At 43.4% G+C, this 22,802-nt stretch overlaps 1 protein-coding gene across 1 annotated transcript in view; it reads right to left on the reverse strand.

The window, feature by feature from the left end:
• Positions 1 to 22,802, reverse strand: part of LOC135219397 (uncharacterized) — a 93,657-nt gene that overhangs the window by 42,364 nt on the left and 28,491 nt on the right. The window contains exon 7 of the mRNA XM_064256143.1: positions 2,989 to 3,195. Coding sequence (XP_064112213.1) covers positions 2,989 to 3,195 — 207 coding nt within the window. The remainder of the gene's footprint in view (positions 1 to 2,988; positions 3,196 to 22,802) is intronic.

The following is a 22,802-nucleotide window of genomic DNA, read 5'->3' on the forward strand; positions in this document are numbered from 1 at the left end:
CGCCATTCGGCCACTCCTTAGCAGTATCATTATCAAACTCACGCAGAATTCGTTCGTTCACACATACAATTTTGTTTGTTAACGTAAATTCGTGTTAGTGATTTCGCTTTGTACTTTATCGTGTTGTGAGAGTACTTAAATAGTACATAATTTAATTACTTATAGTCATGGGTCCCAAGAAAGTTGCTGAAGTTCACAGAAAGAAGAGGATGCTTTCTATGGGGACAAAGATGGAGATCATTAAAAAGTATGAAGCTGCCATGCGGTTGAGTGTGATCACTAAGGAATACGGCCGAAATCCATCGACAACAGGCACCATTCTTAAGCAGAAGGAAGCCATCAAAGCAGCTACACCTTCCAAGGGCGTGACTATTTTGTCCAACAAGAGGAGCCACGTGCATGATGAGATGGAGAGGCTGCTTCATGTATGGATAAATGACAAAGAAATTGCTGGCGATACGATAACTGAGACGGCAATCTGCCACAAGGCCTGTGCTATTAAGGCAATTTGATTGCCCAGGCCAAAGACGACGAAGGAGAAGGGACATCGACGCCAACCCCAGACTTCAAGGCTTCTTGTGGGTGGTTTGAAAAATTCCGGAAACGGACTGGCATCCATTCGGTGGTGTGGCATGGGGAGGCTGCCAGCTCAGACAGGAAAGCGAAGCCTTTATTAAGATGTTCAACAATGATCAACGAAGGCTACAGTTCTCAGCAAGTCTTCAACTGTGATAAGACTGGCCTTTTTTGGAAAAAAATCCCTCGTCGGACGTACATCACGGAGGAAGAGAAGAAGCTACCCGGGCATAGGCCTATGAAAGACAGGCTTATGCTCGCACTTTGTTCCAACAGCAGTGGGGAGTTTAAGGTGAAGCCCCTACTTGTGTATCATTTGGAGACTCCTCGAGCCTTCAAGGCCCACAAAGTGCTAAGGGAGAAGCTTCCAGTGATGTGGAGGGCTAATGCGAAAGTCTGGGTAACGAGACTTTTGTTAACCGAGTGGGTAAATCTGTGTTTTGGCCTGACAGTGAAGAAATTCTTGGAAGAGAAGCGCCTCCCTCTGAAATGTCTGCTGTTGTTGGACAATGCCCCTGCTCACCCTCCTGGCCTCAAGGAAGATATCCTAGCAGAGTATTCTTTTATCAAGGTCCTCTATCTTCCGCCTAACACCACCCCTCTCCTCCAGCCCTTGGACCAGCAAGTGATATGGAACTTCAAGAAGCTGTATACGAAACATCTTTTCAAGAGATGTTTCGACATCACCAATACCACAAACCTCACCTTGCGTGAATTTTGGAAGGAGCATTTTGATGTTGTCATATGCATCCAACTCATCAGTCAAGCTTGGCAGGAGGTTTCAAGGCGAACCTTGAATTCTTCGTGGAGGAAACTCTGGCCTGATGCCGTATCCGCCTGAGACTTCGAGGGATTCGACGTGGGTGAAACTGATGCAGATTCAGAAACAGTTGATGATCCTGAAACTGTTTCGCAATCAGATCTTGACGAGATCGTTGCACTTGGCAAGTCCATGGGGCTGGTCGTTGACGAGGACGACACCAATGACCTTCTCGAGGAGTACCGAGAGGAGCTTACAACGGATGACCTGAAGGAGTTGGAGGCCATGCAACATAACGTCGTTCAAGAAGAGTTCTCTAGCAGCGGCGAGGAGGAGGAGGAGGACCCTATGACAACGGCAGAAATTAAGGATGCTCTAGCTGCTTTTCATAAAGTGCAATCATTTGTAGAAAAGACACACCTCGAAAAGGCTTACACAGGTCATATACTTGCGCAGTTCGATGACGTTTGCCCGAGTCGTTTCAGGAACATTGTGAAAAGCAGGCAGAAGCAATCTTCCTTGGATGGTTATTTTTAAAAGAGGCCTTTAGTAGGAGTAAGCAAACAGGAAGATCCAAGTGATACGAAAAAACAAAGTTGAAATTGGTGAAGAAATTTGTAAAAAACAAAGTATAATAAGTAAAAAAAAAATCTAAAATAAAAAAAAAAGAAATTTAATTTTAAGTTTTTTGTAAAGTTAAAGTGTTAATGTTTTCTGCCATTTGTTAACGTGTTTCGTAAAGTTTAGTGTTAATGTTTTCTGTCATTTTTTAATGTGTTTCGTAAAGTTAAGTGTTCATGTTTTCTGCCATTTGTCCTCCTCTTCTGTCGCCACTTTCGGAGATCACCTCACTCGAAAGGTAAGGTTCCACATTTTACTACATATGTACGTACAGTATTTCTTGTACCCTGTACACTAATATACTTTATTTACAGGTAATCACAGTTAGGTTAGGTATTGAATGGTCCAAATTGTTGTATTTCATTGTTTATTGGTCAATTTAGCTTTATTATAAAATTTACTGTGGTGTTTTTGTAGGGTTTGGAACGAATTAGGCAATTTACATGTAAAATGTGGTTCAAGATACAAAAAAATCAGGTTACGAAGGCCGCTTCGGAACGGATTAATTTCCTATCCTGAGGTACTACTGTATTCTGAAACTCATCAGCCATATGCAGCAATATTTTGAGCATCTACAAGGAAGAGAAAGCTTTGAAGCATTTTATTCTCCCTGATATATTCTAACAAAACGACCAAAATGTAGCTAAAGTTGATTGTTGTCATCCTCCCTGCAATGGAGTTACAACTTCAAGATTTCACAAAGATGCTGGGTATTTTCAGTATCCTTGAGGTCTAGGAAGATTGATAAAAAACTCATTCTGCACTGGAAGTAATAAGAGTATCACAGTTTATAGCAAAAGCCTAATATCCTAATATAACAGATCCTAATCATCTGTTTCAAGTTATAACATGCAGAATAAATATTGTAGAAAAAAAAATCAGGTGGGTGAGCGATAAACAACGGTAAACATCTTCTTCTAGACCTTTTTAATCTAAGCTATCATTCATCACATTTTTTAATAAAGATCTTTATCAAAAATGTGTAACAAAGTCATAATTTCTTTGAAATGGAAAAAATCAAAAGAACTAACCTGAACCATTTTCCACATAGACGACACTTGTACTTTGATTCCGCACTGTGAGTTTGCATATGCTTCTTCACACTGTCGTGCCAAGAAAACTTCTTTCCACATAGTTCACACATGTAAGGCTTTTCACCTGTATGGAGTCGCATGTGCTCGTTGTAATGTGCCCGGTGATAAAATCTTTTCAAACATATCTCACACTCAATGTCAAACCTAAAAGATATAAATAAAATCACAAAACCATAATCTTGATTAACAACAAAAGAATGTTCTATTTCTAAAACTTTAAGAGCATAATACATTCAAAATTAAATAAGACTATCAACAATAGTGCACTGAACATCATTCCATACATGAAAATATAAGTGAAATTCATGCTATCTTTAAAAACTGCAATGCACAACTAAATTTAACCTGAATAACCTGTATGCTTAAAAACACTTACCACATTCAAAAACTGAAAATATTAAATTTTTCAGTGGTAACAAGAAAACTAATCACGTAGTACTCTGTTTAGTGATCATTAATTCCATGTACATATCTTTTGTATAGGTAACTGTAAACATGACAAATTTTTTATCAATTTCTAATTTCTGGGCTAAACCTGTGTCGCTCCGTGAAATGTCCTTATAGCACTCATTTCTAAGGTATAAATATTGCTAAATATATCAGAGAAAAACCTATACTATTGGTTAATACCAGGATAAACCTGGTTCGCTCACCCCTGTATTAGGGTGTCGGTATAAAACTGGGGCAAGTGATACCACTACCAGAGGTTTCCTGCCATTTAGTCTCTTCCTTTGTTAATTTCCCCTTTCAAATTAGGCGCCATACCAGCGCCATCTACCGCCCACTACCGCTACTACTAGTGCCTCGATAGCCATTCCTTTAATAGCACTGTCGTGTACACTTGTGTCTTTGACTGTAACGACATTATTTTAGAATAAAATGAGATGCTATAAAAGCCAGGAATCTTCAGTATCTATGTTGAGTACTGCAATTATCAATTTATGTTTGTAAGGGTAGCGAAATTAATCATAAGTATGTTTTAGTTGTAAGTTACATAAACGGAGACTAGCTTGCACCGCTCCCGAGTCAGCCATTACATACATCGCTACCCGTAACTTTATGACGACTTCCAATTGGTCTCCTATACTAATTGTAGTCGCGTTGTTATTGATTTTGCACTCACTCAAAAGTTACAAAAAATTGTAGATATCCTGGCGCGAGGATGATTCGGACCTACTTACACAAACCAAGGAGATTCCTCCTTGGTTTGGAAAGTAGGTCAGATGGATATTCCTTCCACCGGAGAGGCTTCTTCCCTTCGATTCCTCAGATCGGGAGTTCACCCTATCTCCCTCCCCTACTCCCCTCTTTTCCCTTGGTCTGCTTAAGGAGGATACCTCCTTCACCTTACCAGGCTGGAATTCCCTGAGGGAGGGGTGTAAGGCCCTTAGGGACCTTATTCTGTTTCATGAGCCTCCCTGGCCTACCTTGCCAGATTGTGATTGAAATCACGTCTCGGGAAGGTTAGGCTAGCCGCTCAGAGCCACCCTGGCTGTCCTGACCAGATCGTTCCGATCGAGAGAAGGTTAAGCCAGCTGCTCTTTAAACAGAATTATGTACTTATCTTCTTTATCCTTATCCCCTCTTGCGCCAGGGCTATTGTATTGCGTTTATTATCATATAAATTATTGTATTATTGTATTATTGTAATCAGTGGGCAGTCGGTCTATAGACCGTCAGCCCGTAATCGATTGGATCCACTTCTTACCGCGAGGTGTTCCACCTGGCCGGTCGTAGTGTCCAATTGATCGCATGTGAGCCACCCCTCTAGACACCCTCCCTCCCCCCATTTACCTTGACGGGATGACATAACTCGCTAATGCTACTTCAGGTAGCCATCCCAGTCCTATCCCCTCTTGCAGAGGGGGTGGGGGGGAGTGGTTATAGTCGGAAGGGGTACTCCTCGCCTTACGTAGTAGGAGTAGTACGATGGTACCTACCCAGACGAGCCCTTGTAAATTTCCTGGCTCGTTAGGACAGTATTAGCCACGTACTCTCTTCTCGCCTTTTCTATCCCCAGTTCCCTTCGTCCTCTATCCGTCCGCCTCGGCGGATCCGGGATCCAGCGGAGATCGTTAGTTATGCATATAACAAACACGATCCCTTTACGATCAGATTCAGGCTTAGGTTTTACCTATTCCCCTGTTTCGATCCCTAAGCTGGACCCGGGGGATAGAGATAGCATTGAAAGGGAACTGGGACCGGAACGAGAATTTTGCCTTTCCTATCCTCAGCCCTCCATACATTATCTATCCTTCCGCCTCGGCGGGCCCGGGATACAGCGGAGATCATTCAGTTATGCATATAACAACACGATCTCCCTTACGATCAGATTCAGGCCTAGGTTTTACCTATTCCTGTTTCGATTCCTTAGCTAGACCCGGGAGATAGAGAGATAGTATTGAAAAGGAACTGGGACAGGAAGGAACATAGATTCTGTGCTCCGGTACAATATTCATTTAGTTATTTTACTTTAATTTGTTTTAAAATATGCTTTATGTTTTCGATCGATGTACTATGCCGGGTAGTCGACCCCGGCAGGTAACCTAGAATCGAGGCATTTATTTATCCTTACCTAGCCTCTCTCCCCCGTTTTCATTTATACCTCGGCGCCCCACCCCGGTGGTGGCGGCCATGAACTAGCAGAGGCATTCTTAGTTTACTAAGAAAACCTCTCCAATGCCGACGGATTCGGGCCAAGTCTAACTTTCCCCGGTTTCGTTGGTATATTAAGCTAATATATAATATATTTATATATATATATATATATATATATATATATATATATATATATATATATATATATATATATATATATATATATATATATATATATATATATATATTATTACAAGACTATGAGGTGAATGCAGAGCGGGGTCGGAGCTGGCAGGAGAGGATATATGAATATCTTACATAATGCATGCCGCCGCAATTTATTATGGCGACGAAAATGTAGTATGCAGGTCACACCGGAGTTACCTTCAGCGGATCTACATGTAGTGATACTCCGGTATCGATTCTAACACTACATACTCCGCCAGATACATATCCGGCGAGTCCATACAAAGGTACTTATGTATCATTTTGTAATTACAGATGGTAAGCTGTCAGAAGACAACCTGCACTGCAACCCGGCAGCAGCAGGGCAGACAGGAAGTGTGCTGCACTCACGCAGGCTGTGCGGTACAATGAACGACTTGTCGGTCGGGCAACCAGTTGAGAGAAGTCTGTTACAATTTGGTTTTGGGACTTCACTTCCGAGACGGTAAGTACCAATTCATTTAATGATTAGTTCACTGAATGAGATATTGGAAATAATTGGAGGAAATATTGAGATAGTTATCAATGACTTAAGATACTTTTTAAAAAAGAGCATACTTTTAAAAGTAACTATCTCTTTAAGAAGCTCCCTTATCTACCCAAATGCGGAAGTATCAGCAACAGTACCAGTAGATTTGGCAGACACGATCGTTGCCAAGATCCACGAAGATAAACAGGCCGTACTGGCAAAGGACCTAGAAGGTTTACAATAAGAAGTCGTTGGAGAGGTCGCAGCAATCAACCTGGACCACGAACCAATGAAGGCCGATACCCAGGAAGAAGGTAGGCTATGAGAAGCATTTAGTAAACTGGGCAAAAGGACTATCCTTTAGCTCGTCATTCTTCTTTTTTATTTTTTATTTTAAGTTTACTAAGATACCTACGACTTCGAGGGATAAGCCGGGTTCAGTAATCCCTAAGTAATCTGAAATAGTCACTCATAGTCTATTACAAGTACCTTCCTAGCTGAAGGCCATTTGGGAAAGTCGTTCTAGTTCGTCATCAGCCACCAAACTGGTGACGAACGCGACAAAATCTGCCACACACAGGCAGACAAAGGCATCTAAACCCGGATCCCAGGTTTAACCCAACTTGTTTTCCAGTATGCTGAGGCAAGAGATGGGTAACCTGGCTCAGTCCAATTCTAAATAACATCACAACTCAGTTGTTCTCGAATATAAAAACGTTAGGTCAGACAACAATTCCGGGCAGTACCAGACACATCCAAATTGTGTCCCTTCAAAACAATAATCCTTGGTAGTTGCCAACACATGCCCCTTCTCAGAGGGCATGCTGACGATTGAGGGCGGGGGAACCGGCAAATAGAGGATTTTAAGTTCCTTTCACCGGGTCTCCAATTCCCTGGTTCAGGCTATGCACGTCTGATAGAGAACACACTGATCTGGGAAGACAAGGCGCCTAGGGAGATGGCCATCTTCCCCAGAGACCAGGCTCAATCAGCCTGGGTTCAAACCCTGGCAGATTGGGAATACACAAATACCAAACTGACACTCCACAATAATCCCTTCATGATTTTTGTGGTACTAGACGACACTCCCAATTCGTGTACCTCTAAAGTGGTAGAGATTACACTTCAGGCAACAGCAAAGGACAAATATGAAGTTTTTATGTTAAAACAAAGTTTAATGTATACTTACCTGGCAGGTATATATAGCTATATTCTCTGTTCCACTGGCAGAAATTTTCAAAACTCGCGGCAAACGCTAGTAACCTATTAGTAGTTCAGGCAACCACCACCCCGTTACCGTGGCGCTAGCGCTAGGAACCGTTCCCAATTGGGCCAGATTTTCTCTGAACCCTGTCTCCTGAGGGGAGGAGGGTGGGAATTAAATTATATATACCTGCCAGGTAAGTATACATTAAACTTTTGTTTTAACATAAAAACTTCATTTTAATGTATGACACTTACCTGGCAGGTATATATATAGCTGATTGACACATTTGGAGGTGGGTCAAAGACAGCAACATTATTAGAGTATAAAAATATTATTAAAATATTATTAAAACTCTAGGTTCCTTACTGCTAAGGTAGCTGACTTCATAGGTCCTGCCTCTAAGCCTGCTTAAACCTTAGGAGCTCTCAACAAGGAAGTGTCCTGTATGTTGAAGAAGCTAAGACTGGAACTGACTACTGGACGTGACCAATGTGTTGACAGAACCGTACAGCCCTCTTATGCCACGGCATTCAAGCTAGTAATAGATCATTTACCTGAACTACACACACACCATCACAAGATAATACTAACAAGACTGATAAAAGTACCGAACACTTTCTCAGACGCCACCACAAACACCATCACCTAATAAAATCAACTAGCTTAAAAGAAGGTTATGGGGTAGTAACTCCTTTGCCCAATACTGTACCCAGAGGACACGTATGGACCTAGCGTCTGACAATTATCAAAGGTTGTCTGAATATCCCTAAGATCTTCTTCTTCTTCTTCTTCTTCCCAGCTTTTCCCATTTTTATATGGGGTCGCCGTTTCGGATGAGCCGTTTCCATCTATTTCTATCTTTGCACTTCTGCCTCATCAATTCCCTTCTCATGTAAATCTCCTCTCACACAGTCCTTCCATCTCTTTCTTGGTCTCCCTCTCTTTCTTCTTCCTTGCACCTCCACTCCCAATAGTATGTCTCCCAGCGTGGTCCTCATCTCTCCTCAACAGGTGTCCATACCATCTCAGCCTCCCCTCCTGCACTTTCTTTGATACTTCCACCACCTAGTTGACCCCCTTATGTAGTTCATTTCTGATCCTATCCACTCTTGTTACCCCAGACATCCACCTAAGCATTCTCATTTCTGCCACATCCATCTTCTTCTGCTCTGCTTTTCTCATGCTGCTGTTTCCGTACCATACAGCATTGCTGTTCTTACCACCGTCTTGTGAAATTTTCCTTTTAACCTAAGCGGCACTCTTTTGTCACAAAGAACTCCCGAGGCCGCTCTCCAGTTGTTCCAGCCTGCCTGTACCCGATGTTTTACTTCTTCTTCCATACTTCCTCCAGCATTAACAAAAGATCCCAAACCTACTTAAACTTATCAACTTCTCCTTATTTGCTCTCCACCAAAGCTGAATACTTTCTCTATCATCCCCCTCAGTGGTGGTACACTATATTCTGTCTTGGATCTACTTATTCTCATTCCTCTGTCCCCCCCTCCAGTACTTGTCTCCATCTTTCAATTTCTTCCAGATCTTCCCTGCTCTCTGCACACAGAACAATATCATCCGCATACAATATTGAATTAGTTCTCCAATATGTGGATTCAATAATTTCCTTGAGGGCTAAATTCTTTTTAAAAGCTATGAAGTCGCAACTGCCCTGACTTCATGAGCCTTCACTTTCAAAATACCAAAGCTCTGCTCTTGACACAACATATGAGCTTCTCTAATCAAACTCTCTCATGAAGAAGGCTAGAGCGTTCTTCGTCATGGGTCTACTGGGGTCTTTAACTGAACACCACAGAGCATCAGAATTCCCTCTGAAAAACGCAATGCTCTCACTGCTCTCACTGGGCAGAGAACTCTTTCTTGCTCGTGACCCACTAACTCAGACAGACCCAAAACTTCAAGGATCTTGGCCAAGGATTAGCTGGATTCTCATTCTTGGCCAAGAAACCTTCTTGGAATGAACACACTGCGTTGCCATGTCTCCATCCCACCTTCTTCGATATGGCCTGAAGCTCACTAGCTCTTTTAGCGGTTTGCCAAAGCTACTAAAAAGATAGTTTTCTTAGCAACATACTCTGAGAGGATTTCTCTAAAGGCTTGAATTTGCTAGAGGTTAAATACTTCAAGACCACATCGAGGTTCCAAGCATGTGGCCTGCATTGTGGTTGTTTCTTTGTACCAAATGACCTAATCAGATCTCTAAGGTCTAAGTTATTCGAGATGTCTAGATCTCTGTGTCTAAACACTGAGGTTAGCATACTTTTATAACCTTTGATTGTCGAAACTGACAAACCCAATTCCTTCCTCAAGTATAGAAGGAATCTGCGATTTGGTCACAGAGGTACTGGATGAAGACACTTTCCTGTTCTTACACCACTTCCGGAAATTCTCCCACTTCGACTGATATACTGTGATTGTGGAGGTTCTTCTGGCTCTAGCCACTGCACTGGCCACCTCTCTAGAATACCCCTCGCTCTGACAAGACTTTCGATGTCTGAACGCAGTCAGACCCAGAGCGAGGTATTCTTGTGAAACCTGTCGAAGTGGGGTTGTCTGAGTAAATCTACTCTTAGAGGAAGAGTCCTTGGCGTATCTATTGTCCATTCCAGTACCTCTGTGAACCAACTTTGGGCCGGCCAAAACGGGGCTATTAAGGTCATCCTCGTTCCTTGGCTCTCCCTGAACTTCTTCATAACTTTCCCCAGTACCTTGACGGAGGAAAAGCGTACACATCTAAGTTTGTCCAATCCATCAGGAATGCGTCGACCGCCACTGCTTCCTGATCTGAAACCGGAGAGCAATAGGTTGGGTAACCTTTTGTTCTGGCTGTCGCAAACAACATCTACTACCGGACGGCCCCCACAACTTCCACAGGCTCTGGCAAACCTCCATGTGCAACGTCCACTTACCGTCGAGAGAAGTTGTTCTCTTCTGCTCAACAGGTCCGCACTGACATTTTTCTCTCCTTGTATAAACCTGGTGAGCAGCAACGACACTTCCTCTTCCGCCCAAAGCAGAACTTCCTTTGCCAGCTTGTAAAGGGGAAAAGAAAAAATGAGTCCCTCCTTGTTTGCGGATGTATGCCAGAGCCGTGGTGTTGTCCGAGTTGATCTGCACTGTCTTGTCTCGAATCAACTCTCTGAAGTGCTTCAAGGCCAAGAAAATTGCCATCAGTTCCTTCCTGTTTATGTGCCAACTTGTTTCTTCCTTGCTCCAAAGTCCCGACACCTCTTGAGGGCCTAATGTCGCTCCCCAACCCGCGCCGACGCGTCAGAATACAAGACGAGGTCTGGGCTCTTCTGCTGAAGCGACATCCCTCTTGCTAACCTGCCTGGAGTTAGCCACCACTTTAATTCCTCCTTCACTTCGGCAGGAATTAGAAACTGGAAGGAATCCGGTTGCAATTTTCTTGGCCATGAATCCTTCAGGAAAAACTGTAGAGGTCTCATGTGCAGTCTTCCTAAAGAAATGAACCTCTCTAGCGAAGAGAGTGTGCCCAGTAGTACTCATCCACTCTCTTGCTGAGCATCGGTCTTTCTTTAGAAAGTCCTGCACCTTCCGAATGCATATGGGCTTGCCTTTCGGGTGGGGGACGGAAAAGCCCGAAAAGTCCTGACGATATCTGAATCCCCAAATAAACTATCTGTTGTTGGGGATTCAATTGAGACTTTCCCATGTTTACCACCAGACCTAGGTCTTTTGCTAAATTCAATGTTTGATTCAAGTCCTCCAGACATTGACTTCTTGATTGGGATCTTATCAACCAGTCGTCCAGATAAAAAGACACTCTGATCCCTCTTAAATGCAACCATCTCGCCACATTGGACATCATCCTCGTGAACACTTGGGGGGCTGTGCAAAGGCCGAAGCACAGGGAGGGCCTTGAACTGAAAGACCCTGTCCTGAATCACAAACCTTAAATACTTCCTGCTTCCTGGATGAATCGGAAGTATGAAAGTATGCGTCTTGTAAGTCCAGGGTCACCATCCAGTCCCCCTGGACGTACCGCTGCCAGTACTGAATCGTTCGTCTCCATAGTGAACGTGGTCTTTTCTACGAAAAGATTCAGTTGACTTACATCCAGAACTGGCCTCCAACCTCCCGATGACTTTGCAACCAGGAACAACCGGTTGTAAAATCCCGGAGATTCGTGATCCAGAACAGGCTCTATGGCTCCTTTCTCTAGCATGGAAGCTACTTGCTCCCACAGAGGCCGCTTTCTTCACTAAATCGTTGTAATTTGCCCCGAGGGCTCTCGGAGATGTTGCGAGAGGAGGTCTCTTCAAGAAAGGAATCTTGTACCCTTCCCGAGCTACGTTGACAGCCCAGGGATCTGCCTTCATGTTCTGCCAAACTTCCCAAAAACCTTGAAGTCTGGCTCCACTGTCGTCTGGAGAACTGATATCTCATTCTTTAGAGGTGGTCTTGGCTCCTCTTTTAGTGGTACTCTCTTACCCCTAAAGGAGGGTCTAGCGAATGTTCTGCCTCGAAAGGGCTGTTGCGAAGGCCTAGTTTCCTTTGGAGTTTTCTTAACCAATTTGGATGGTAAGAACTTCTTAACTGAAGACGAGAGAAGATCTTGAGTGGCCCTTCTGAGAAAGGGAGAGAGCTATATCCCTAATCACCTCTGAAGGAAACAGCGGTTTTCGAAAGGGGAGAGAACAGCAACTCCGATTTCTGAGAGTTAGAAACTCCTTTTGAAGCGAAAGAACACAACAGCGATCTCTTCTTTAGTACTCCTGCTGTGAACAAAGAAGCCAGTTTCATTCGTTCCGTCTCTCAGACGCTTGTCCATGCAGGACATAATGCTCTTAGCTGTTTCTATATCCTGTGAATCCTCTTTCTTCTAGGGAGTTCGCCAGTGCCTCCAAAGACCAATCTAGGAAATTGAAGACTTCGAAAGTCCTAAAAAATCCCTTTAAAAAGATGGTCAAACTCGGACGAAGTCCACCAGACCTTAGCAGACTGTAACGCCTGTCTGCGTGAGCTGTCTACTATACTGGAGAAGTCCCCCTGGGAGGAGCAGGTACTCCCAGGCCTAGACTTTCTCCAGTAGCGTACCATTACTCCTGACTTCGATGCTAACTTAGCTGGTGGAAAAGCAAAAGAGTATTTTCCCGCTTCTTTCTTATCTTCATCCAGTCATTCACACGTTGAAGGGCCTTCTTCGCCGAAATTGACAGAGTCATCTTAAGGAAAGAGGACTTCTTTGGAGTCCTAGTCTTGGAAAACTGTGATAAGGGAGATAAAGGAGCTGTCGGTTTGAATTCCCCTTCAAAAATAGAAAGAAGACGTGAAGTCAGAACCTTATAATCTGAAGAAGGTTCCGTATTCTTTTCCTCAACTAATTCCAATTCTCTTCTGCTGAAGAAATGTCTTGCAAATCACTGTCGTGTTGACGCTTCGCTGACGGAATAACGTCCTGCCGCCTGCGTCCTGCGGCTAACGAAGAATCGGCGTCCTGCCGCCTCTCGATGTCCTGCCGCCTGCGTCCTGCGTCCATCGTAGACACTCTGCTTCCTGTCGCCTGCGTCTTGCGTCCACAATTGATCCCAAGTCCTGCTTCTTCCGAAACCATTTTCTTCTTCCTGCGTTTCTGCGTCCTGAATAACCAAGCGATTCGCCTGTCCTCGTAGCGGCAGTGCGTCCTACGTCCTCGGCGAACGCGTCCTTGTCTTCCCTCTTAGAAGACTTAACGGGAAGGAAATCGTCCTTCCGCCTCGAAGATGCCTGCACAGGCGCATCCCAAGACTTCACAAGAACTGCCAGCTTAGACTGCATTTCCCTTAAAAATTAAAAAAACCCTTCGTACTATCATCCTGAATGGCAGAGGACGAAGGTAGGAGGATACGAGCGGGACTGCGACGTAACGGAGAGCGATCTTGTACTCTACCCGACGGAGATAGACGAGGGGAAGATAAACAAGAAGATGGAGGAGAGTCTCTCATCAAAATCCAAGGACGAGAAGAAGGCCGTACTAATTCCTCTTTAGTACGAAAAAATCCTCTTCCTCTTGATCGGAACTGCGTCCCCGTCTTCCGAGGAGGACAACACCTCAGGACTACTCCAAGCCTCACGATCTTGAGCATGTCTCTCGAGAGCGGTCGATGTCCTGAAAGTCCTCTTGAGGGGGCGAGACAACTGCATACCGACGTTCCCAGCTCGGAAGTCGAACCATCCGAGACGCACACTTCCAGTTACGCCCTTTTCTGCGGCGAACTGCAACAGCCTGGGAACTTGCAACAGGACTGTTTCGAAGGGACGCCTGACCGCGACAAAACCTCTCTCGCCTCCCTTCGACTGTCGACATGCCTTCTCCCTTGGGTCTGGGAGCTTGACAGAGGGTCTAGGTCTAGGAGCACGAGAGAGACGATCAGACGCCCCCTCCACTACACTTTCACTGACATCAAAAAGCACTAACTTTATCCGTAAGTCGCTGTATCTGGTCGCCCATGGATGCAAGGGCAGCGAACACCTTCACAATTTGTGTATCGTTCGCCTCCTCCGATACAGCAGCGGGCGCAGGAGATACCTGGGGAGAAGGAACTACCAATTCTACGTTAGAAGGAGCTGGAGAGGAAATACATTCACTCCTTTTACTAGAAGAATTCGACTTCTCACTACGAGAAACAGATCTCCTTACACGATCTTTCTCAAGCCTTTCAACATATTTCATAAATATCTTCCATTCCTTCTCTGATAAATTCTCACATTCAAAACACCTATTCTCCCAAGTACACACATTCTCTCTACACTTCTTACAATGGTATGAGGGTCGACCGAAGCTTTCGGCAACCTTACCTTACACCCCTCTTTTACACAAACTCTAACATACTTCCAGTATCAGACATCTTTAAAGAACAATCCAAAGCGAATGCCAAGCTAACGTTTCCGAGTGCAATACCAAAGATCCATGAAAAGTCAGCAACGAGAATGAAAATCCTAGCAGGGAACCACCAACAATGTTGCCGGTTCGACTGGCAGAGAAAATCTGGCCCAATTGGGAACGGTTCCTAGCGCTAGCGCCACGGTAACGGGGTGGTGGTTGCCTGAACTACTAATAGGTTACTAGCGTTTGCCGCGAGTTTTGAAATTTCTGCCAGGTGGAACAGAGAATATAGCTATATATATACCTGCCAGGTAAGTGTCATACATTAAACTATACATTATATTAGAGAGACGGATTTACCAGCCGTGGTGTCTCTGTGAGGAATGAGATGCGGGGTAGATGCCCCGGCGACATTCTTGGTAGGCATATTGAACTAAAATTGTGCTACAACGCTCTTTAGCGAGCTTTTACCCAGACTCCCATATGAAGCCAGAAGTCGCTTGACTAGGTCTATCAATTCTGCCACTATAGCGGAAATGACAACCTCGGTCTATACGGACGAACCATGGTTCATGATCCAGACAAGTCATTGCTTCACACCTTACGGTGCAATGTATATGACTTTGCAATAGCCAGGAAGAACTGCAGAAAGCACGTCTTGGCCGATGCGTCTATTCGCCATGAACCTAATAGACTCATCAAAGCTTAGATCTGGGGGGCCAACTTGTTCCCTGAGACCGTAGTGAACAGAATCCCGGGCGAAGCAGCTAAGGTCAACCAGAGCTTGCGAGTTCGCTGGGGCTTGATCCCCAAGAGGAGATTTGAATCCTCTGGAACACAGCCCAGGGGTAAGCAGAGATTAAAGGGGTTCTAGTCTTTCTAGACGACTTAACCTCAAACAGCGGTACAAGGCGTTCCAGTAGGCCAGCTAGGTCAACCATCCACCTCAATGGTCAGCCACAACAGTCCGTGCTGCTGTAGAACTACCCCTCTCACCAGCACCAAAGCTCGGCTTCTTTACCTCTTCTCCGGCCATAAGGCCTCCGATAACAACCAGGTGTATGCCATGAATACAACAGGTTCACAAGAGGTAGCCGAGCCAGAGCAACTTTCCGTAGAGCTGGCGGAAGAACTTCCGGCAAGGAAGAGACTCCACAGGAAGCCGGCGCAACCGACCTTCGACTAACCAGTGAGACTCCTCAGGTAGGAGGAAAGCGGGTGCTTATTCAAGAACCGCTGGGAATCAGCACTTGGTTGCACAGCGTAGTATCAAAAGGTCGGGTATGGAGTGGGGAAGGGCCCTCCTCCATCACCCAAAATTTATCATCCAAATGCCGGATGAGATAAAGGACACCTAAGACTTTCTGTAGAAGAATGTAATTACAGGTGCAAATACTTAATATTTCAGGGACACTTCTCCAGCGATTCCATGAAGATTCAATTAAACCAAGAGTTATATTAGACTTGTCTCATTGGAACTCATACATTCAATACGACAAGTTCCATATGCTAACTGTTTTCGCAGGAAGGGACCTTACTTCCCCGTGGGGCCGTCACAACACCTATAAATCTTATAGATACTTACTATCCCGTTCCAGTAGCAAGTCACTTCCGCCTTTTCCTAGGCTTCAGACTAGGTAACAGGCTTACGCCTTCAAGTAAGGCCACTTGGGCTTATCAGAGCACCCAGAATATTTACAAGATAGCGGAACAGTAGTACAATAACTGAGAACCTAAGGGATCAGCCTAGTAATCTCCTAGACGACTGGCTCATCTGAGCTATAAACGTCAAGGAATGTCTCAAGGCAACCATAAGTGATAAAATTTCTGGAATTCCTAGGATTCCAAATCACAAGGAATCCCTACACATTCCGACACCATGGTTTCACTATTTAGGAAACAATGGGACCTCAAATCACACAACTTTCGATCCCACCGGAGAAATGAAAGGAAATAGCAAGGCTGCGAGACAGTTCCTCAATGCAGACATACATCTAGAGGAACCAGGAAGAGTCCTAGGTTCACTCCAATTCGTGTCAGTAACAGGGACCCCACTATAACCCAACGGAAGGTTATATTCCGGATTTGGCAGAGTAGAGCGATCAGGGAATTGCGAGACAAAGTTCCTGCATCCCGTACATTTTTCAGAGAGACTCCGTCCATGGACAGAAGTCAAGAATCTGACAAAATCACCAACAGTATGGTTCCATCCGCCAAGTTTAGTGTTCCATATGGACGCTTCACTAAGCGGTTTGGGAGACTACTCCCAATATGGAAACGCTCAGGGCACGTGGTCCCTAACGCCCTGCTAGCTCCATCACAGTGTTTGGAAGCCATGACAGTATTCTATTCTTTGTGTAAACTCTCCTCAGAGAGGAGCTTTCAATCAAGCCACATAAATCAGGTCATGATAACAATCTTTTCATTGACAACAAGAAACAGTGGCATCTGTCAACAACTCACTTGGCAGGAGTGAGACCTTAGTGGCAGAGGCACTGTCAAGGACAACTCCGCTATAGTTGGAATAGCCCTTAGACAACAGGTCACTTAGATGGATCAGCCAGCAGAATCCAGATCTCCAACTAGGATTATTGCCACAAGAATCCAACCACAAGTTACAATATTTCATTTGACCCTCAATCGGGACCCCATGGCCCAGGCCACGGATACCAGATAGATTGGAACATCTGGCAGAGGATTTACTTTTTCCCTCCAATAAATTTACTAATGGATATTCTAGACTAGCTCACATCCTTCTAAGGACGGATCGGGCTGTTAGCCCCAACGGACTCGAGCAATTGTGACCCGTTACTAGGGGAATGGGGACTCCGCCCCAGATGGATCCCTAACCCCAGACTAACACAATTAGTATAGCAAGGACAGCGGGCGCTTCCTCAAGGATTCAAAGTGCCCTAACTTTATGGAATTCATGAATTTTACGGCACAAAAGATGCCAATATGGATCCTATTAACACCTTGTTCTTAGAATCAGACAACAGAAGTCTACGGAGCGGTCCGCAGTTATGCGGAATCATTTCAGTATCTGTCACGAGATTTGACAGTCCTGACTAATCTCTCCCCTAGTCCCTACGACTCCCCTTTTCTAGGCAGTACGATTCTACAGTAAAGACGCTAGCCCTTTTTCCTAAAAGACCCAAAAGTTATGACGATGAATATGAATCTGGCTGTTACATTCCCTAGGACCCTATTTAGAAAGGGCCTACCAGCTAGTATTATTACCATGACCAAATCTGCTTCAAGGAGATACTCCAGTTTGGTTCTACATTACCAGATTCATAATTTCATCGATTCCAAGAGCTTGTGCGAGCTAGAACTAATCATATTGTTTTTCTTCCATCCGGAGAAGTTCTAGTATCTCCAGATCGAATTCTTGGCTTAAAACGAGGATCCTCAGAGTAGGTGGGCCCCCTAGAAGATTGTCCCACTTCCACAGGATCTATCACCATGTCCAGTCAGAACTTGAGATCATTTTTAGACATAACTTCAAATAAACTTCAGGTCCTTTATTCATTTGAGAGATGGTGGAACAGTCTCACTTAAGTAATTAAAATAACAATTCTATAATTACAGATAGGCTAACTGGAATCAATTCCACATGTACATGATGTCCGAGCAGTAGCTGCCTTAATAATTTACTTCTACCACATGAACTTTGATGACCTTAAGAAATATATAAGATGGAATTCAAGTATTTAATCACAACTACCTTAAATCCTTGAAGCCCTTAAATATTCAGCAGTGGCAGTGAGGGAATATTGTTTCCCCTAACACAGCCTAGTCATGTTGACATACCTAGTCGTAAAGACATTGTCCTTCTTTAGCTCCTTTTCTCTCCTAACCGCCTCGCTTAGTCTCTAGCCTTCATCTCGGGGGTTTTTCACTTGGATTGTATAATTGAACCATTCTTGTACTGAGTATAATTAACTACTAACTATACATATGTATAATATATAGTATTACTTGGTGACATAGTAATCACACGAGCTTTACCAGTAATTGTTTGCGGTAATGGTATATACTTTACTAGAGTAAGGACTTAAGACTTAAGATATTGTTAAAATCTGTTTAGATTTAAGGAATTTGATTAAATAGGGTAGAATTACCTTACGAGTTAGTTTCTCCCTTCCAGTAGTCTTATAGAAAGTATATCCAAGCTTGTGGGAACATTCTCTGTTACTATTTCACGGAGCGACACAGGTTTAGCCCAGAAAAGGGATTTTGACAAAGGAAAAATCTATTTCTGGGCGTTGACCTGTGTCGCCCAGTGAACCCACCCCTTGCTTCCTCACCCTATAGCCCCAAGCTTGGGTGCTATTTTCAGGAATGGCTATCGAGGCACTAGTAGTAGCGGTAGATGGCGCTGGTATGGCGCCTAATTTGAAAGGGGAAATTGACTAAGGAAGAGACTAAATGGCAGGAAACCTCTGGTAGTGGTATCACTCGCCCCAGTTTTATACCGACACCCTAATACAGGGGTGAGCGAACCAGGTTTATCCTGGTACTAACCAATATAGTTTTTTCTTTGATATATTTAGCAATATTTACACCTTAGAAATAAGTGCTATAAGGACATTTCACTGGGCGACACAGGTCAACGCCCAGAAATGGATTTTTTCTTTGTCAAAATCCCTTTTTCATAGCTCACAAACTTGATTCTTAACAATAGGATAATCTTCTAGCACCAGCTGCAAAACTGGTTAAACCAAACATTGTAAAGCAAGGAATCTGTGGCATCTGGCAACTCGTGTATACGAAGTGGAAGCTGGTCACTGACCAGACTTGGTACCTCATGATGCATCAGTCTTTCTTCCAACCCAGGATTTGAGAGAGGCAGCTACAGGTGGGCAGTAAGTGATAAGACCTCAGGTTTATTAGCTATGAAAAATACAAAATGATTAAGAATTTATCATTTGTTCATACATGGAACAAACCTTTGGTCTTAACAATAGGATAGACTTATACGTACTTGGAGGGAGGTACAAGTACTCCAAACTGGCTGGGAGTTCAGCCCACCTGACCACCCTTCCTAGAAGATCAAGTTCTAAAGAAGGGGGTCCAAGCCCGTGAGAGAATAGATAAGGGAATATCTAAAAACCTGCAGATATGATCTGGCTTTGTTATGTAGATGACATCTTAACATACTGGAAAAGCGAGTGGGGTGATTTTGATGTCTTTCTGCAAAAATTAAATTCCTTGGTCTTGGGCATAAAATTTAAAGTGGGATAGGAAAACAATAACCAAATCCCCTTTTTAAATGTCTTAATCATCAGAACTAATAACAACTACAAATTCACTGTCTTCAGGAAACCAACATTCTCATTTTCATACATACATTTTTACAGCTATCATGACATTTCAATTAAACTCGGCATTGCAAATACTAACTTGTTTCTTAGAGCCCTGAGAATTTGCTACCCAGATTTTCTTAACAAAGAACTTGAAACAATCAGAAATTAACTTGTCTTGTTAAAATACCCCAAAAAGTCAAACATAAAGCAAAGAGCATTTCTTACAAACCCACAGAAAACAAAGAAAAGGAAAAATTCACAAACAAAATTATAATCCCTCAAACATAGACAAGAAGTCTCTGGTTATTGGCGGGGTTCCGTTCTCGGCAGGGTGATGATAAGCGAAAACTGCCATTAACCGGAACTCAGTGATTTATGGCGCCAAGTTTCGGTTAATGGCACTGATAACCGCTTAATGGCACCTCTGATAGGTATGTTATGGCCCCATAACTTTATTATCACCACCTTATGGCGCCAATAACCGAAACTTGGCACATTAAGACGTCATAAATCGTTATTTTATGGTGCTCAACAAGCACCATAAAACCGGATTGCCATTAACCGAGTCCGACTGCCTGTATGTAGACAGGCAGTCCCCGGGTTACGATGGGGGTTCCGTTCTTGAGACGCGTTGTAACCCGAAAATTGTCATAAGCCAGAACATCATAAAAAATCCTAAGAAAACCTTACTTTTAATGCTATGGGTGCATTGAAAACTATGTAAACTGCATTCTTATTGGATTTTTCATCATAAAACCTTCAAATATTGATCATTTTGCAGTTTTGGTGTCATATTTCTTGTGCCAGATCAGCATTCTAGGCGCCGTAACCCTAGAACATGCTTCTTAACCCTGGAAATAATTTCTGATGAATATAATTGAAAAGCGCCTTAACCTCGGAACGTCATAAGCCGAGCCCGTCGTAACCCGGGGACTGCCTGTATATATATTTTGTATTTATATATTCGAATTGATAAGGCATTTGCTTAATTAATTTGTTTATTTATGTAAGATCCTGTTACCAAACCCATTGGCTTTTATTTATTTGCTTGTACACTAGATGTCAAGTCATGCTCAAGTTTAAAAGATCTATGATAAAACAATTCTTTTATCTTTTATTTTATGGGCCCCCAATGGTATCCTAAGTCTCCAGTACTTGCCTCAGATCACTGGGCACTGACTGGTGAATTTGCTTAACACGGGCATGGCCATTTCACTGGTTTGCCCAGTATATGAGCCCGATGACGTGCATGCCCGCCAATCCAGCCTGCTCGTCTGGACATGCCTTTATACTCAAAATTTTCCAATCTTTCCTCACAAAATTTCAAGGGATTGAGAAGATAAAAGGCACAATGAAATTATCCAACTCGTCAAGAACTTTTATCTTTGTTATGAAGTAGTAGCCTATACAGTAGACTGAACATGGCTATGCTTGTCACATGAAATAAGAGTAAGCAAATAAATAACCTGAAAAAATAATGTAGTATGTACTTGCTATCCCAATTTAAGAGTTTGTATGGTTCTCTAAAGGCTGCAACATGAATGTGACACATTTCAGTGGTTTTTGTGCAAATCAAAATATTTCTCTACCAAAATGCATCAGACCCTAGACTTCAAGAGTATTAAGGCATGATCCATATCTCCATGACCTGTTCATGATGCCAATTTGTAACCTTCAATGACAGTAGACTGAGTTTGATGAACTGATGAATCTCCTTGTGTCTAGGTTTCAGACCTGAAACTTGTAGAGTAGCCTCCTGAAAAACAGCTATATGAGAAGCCTGAGCCACATTGTCAACTCCCAATAAGAGAGAGAGAGATCTGGGAACCTTGAGGATGCAGCTCCTCTGAAACACAACACACTCACTACCGAATGAAAATCTTGTGAAAATGAAAGGAAGTGACCCATGTACACTTCAAGGCTGTCCCAACTGTGAGGACAGATATCAGTTTTCTATGGTTTGGGTTTGGGATCAAATAGCAATAGATTTTCAGGTAGAGGTGGGATGTTTGAAACATATCCATCAAGGATGTTCCCCTCACCTCCCAAAGTAACCTGGACACCTTGGGATGCTCTAAAATTTCAACAGAATCACCTGATTCTTTCTGCAGGGTGCAGTGCCTAAGGTGTTTAAAATGCTCCTAACCTCATCTAGAAAGGCATTCAAGCTTTCCAATAAACTGTCTACATATATAACAAAAAAGCCAGGTGATTATAAAACAATGGGCATTTCAACCCCGAAGAAACCTGCACTTCTCTTCCTGAACACTACATAACCTATTATCCATACTCGTCTGTATCTGACCTAAATTTACATCAACCTCAGAACTTACACCTTGAGAGGGAATGGGGAAAACTGCTGCCAACACTGCCTGCTCCATGCCAGGGGGGCCGGCAGATCCTACCTTTCAGCTTTGCGGGTCTCCATGACCACCGGCACCCATTAGGGCTGGTTCTGGAACAGGCAGGGGGACTGAAAAAGAGTGATTAGCATCACTTACACTACTATTAGTACCACTATCCTTACTCTTAGTTAGCTTATTTATTAGATAAGCAAATAATATAGACATGTTGAATGACAATCTGTCTTCTAAATAGCTCTGACATTAGTGCTTCCTTATCTATTGCTTGTTTTTCTACACCTGCCTTACACTAGCTCTTATCTAACAACCTATCTCTATACTCCTCACATCTGTCTGATGCTGCACTGAACCTTCCTACAAGTAATACATATGGAAATGTCTGTCATGTTTGAGGGTACTCATCCTCTGCTTGCATGTAGAGCAGCACCGATAAGCTCAAAAATTTCCCCCCGCAACTTGCTCAGAAGGAGCGGCAGATGTAGAGGCATTGGCTGACAGTGTTTCTTTATGAAGCTTGTCCATCTCAAGTCCAGTCCAAGCCAGGTCAATACCAGGAGAAGGTCCAAATCAATAAAAACTGGAGCAAAAAATAAGAGCGTCGTTGTAATACAATGCCAATGCAGTGTTGGTAGCGCTGACAGTTAAAATTACCCACTTTGTGGGTAAATCTGTAGGGATATAGTTCGGGCTGGTCAGTGACCAGGGCTAATTCAGCTGTTCAGGGAATGTATTGCAA

The sequence above is a fragment of the Macrobrachium nipponense genome, chromosome 1 (assembly GCF_015104395.2).
Source record: "Macrobrachium nipponense isolate FS-2020 chromosome 1, ASM1510439v2, whole genome shotgun sequence".
NCBI lineage: Eukaryota > Metazoa > Arthropoda > Malacostraca > Decapoda > Palaemonidae > Macrobrachium > Macrobrachium nipponense.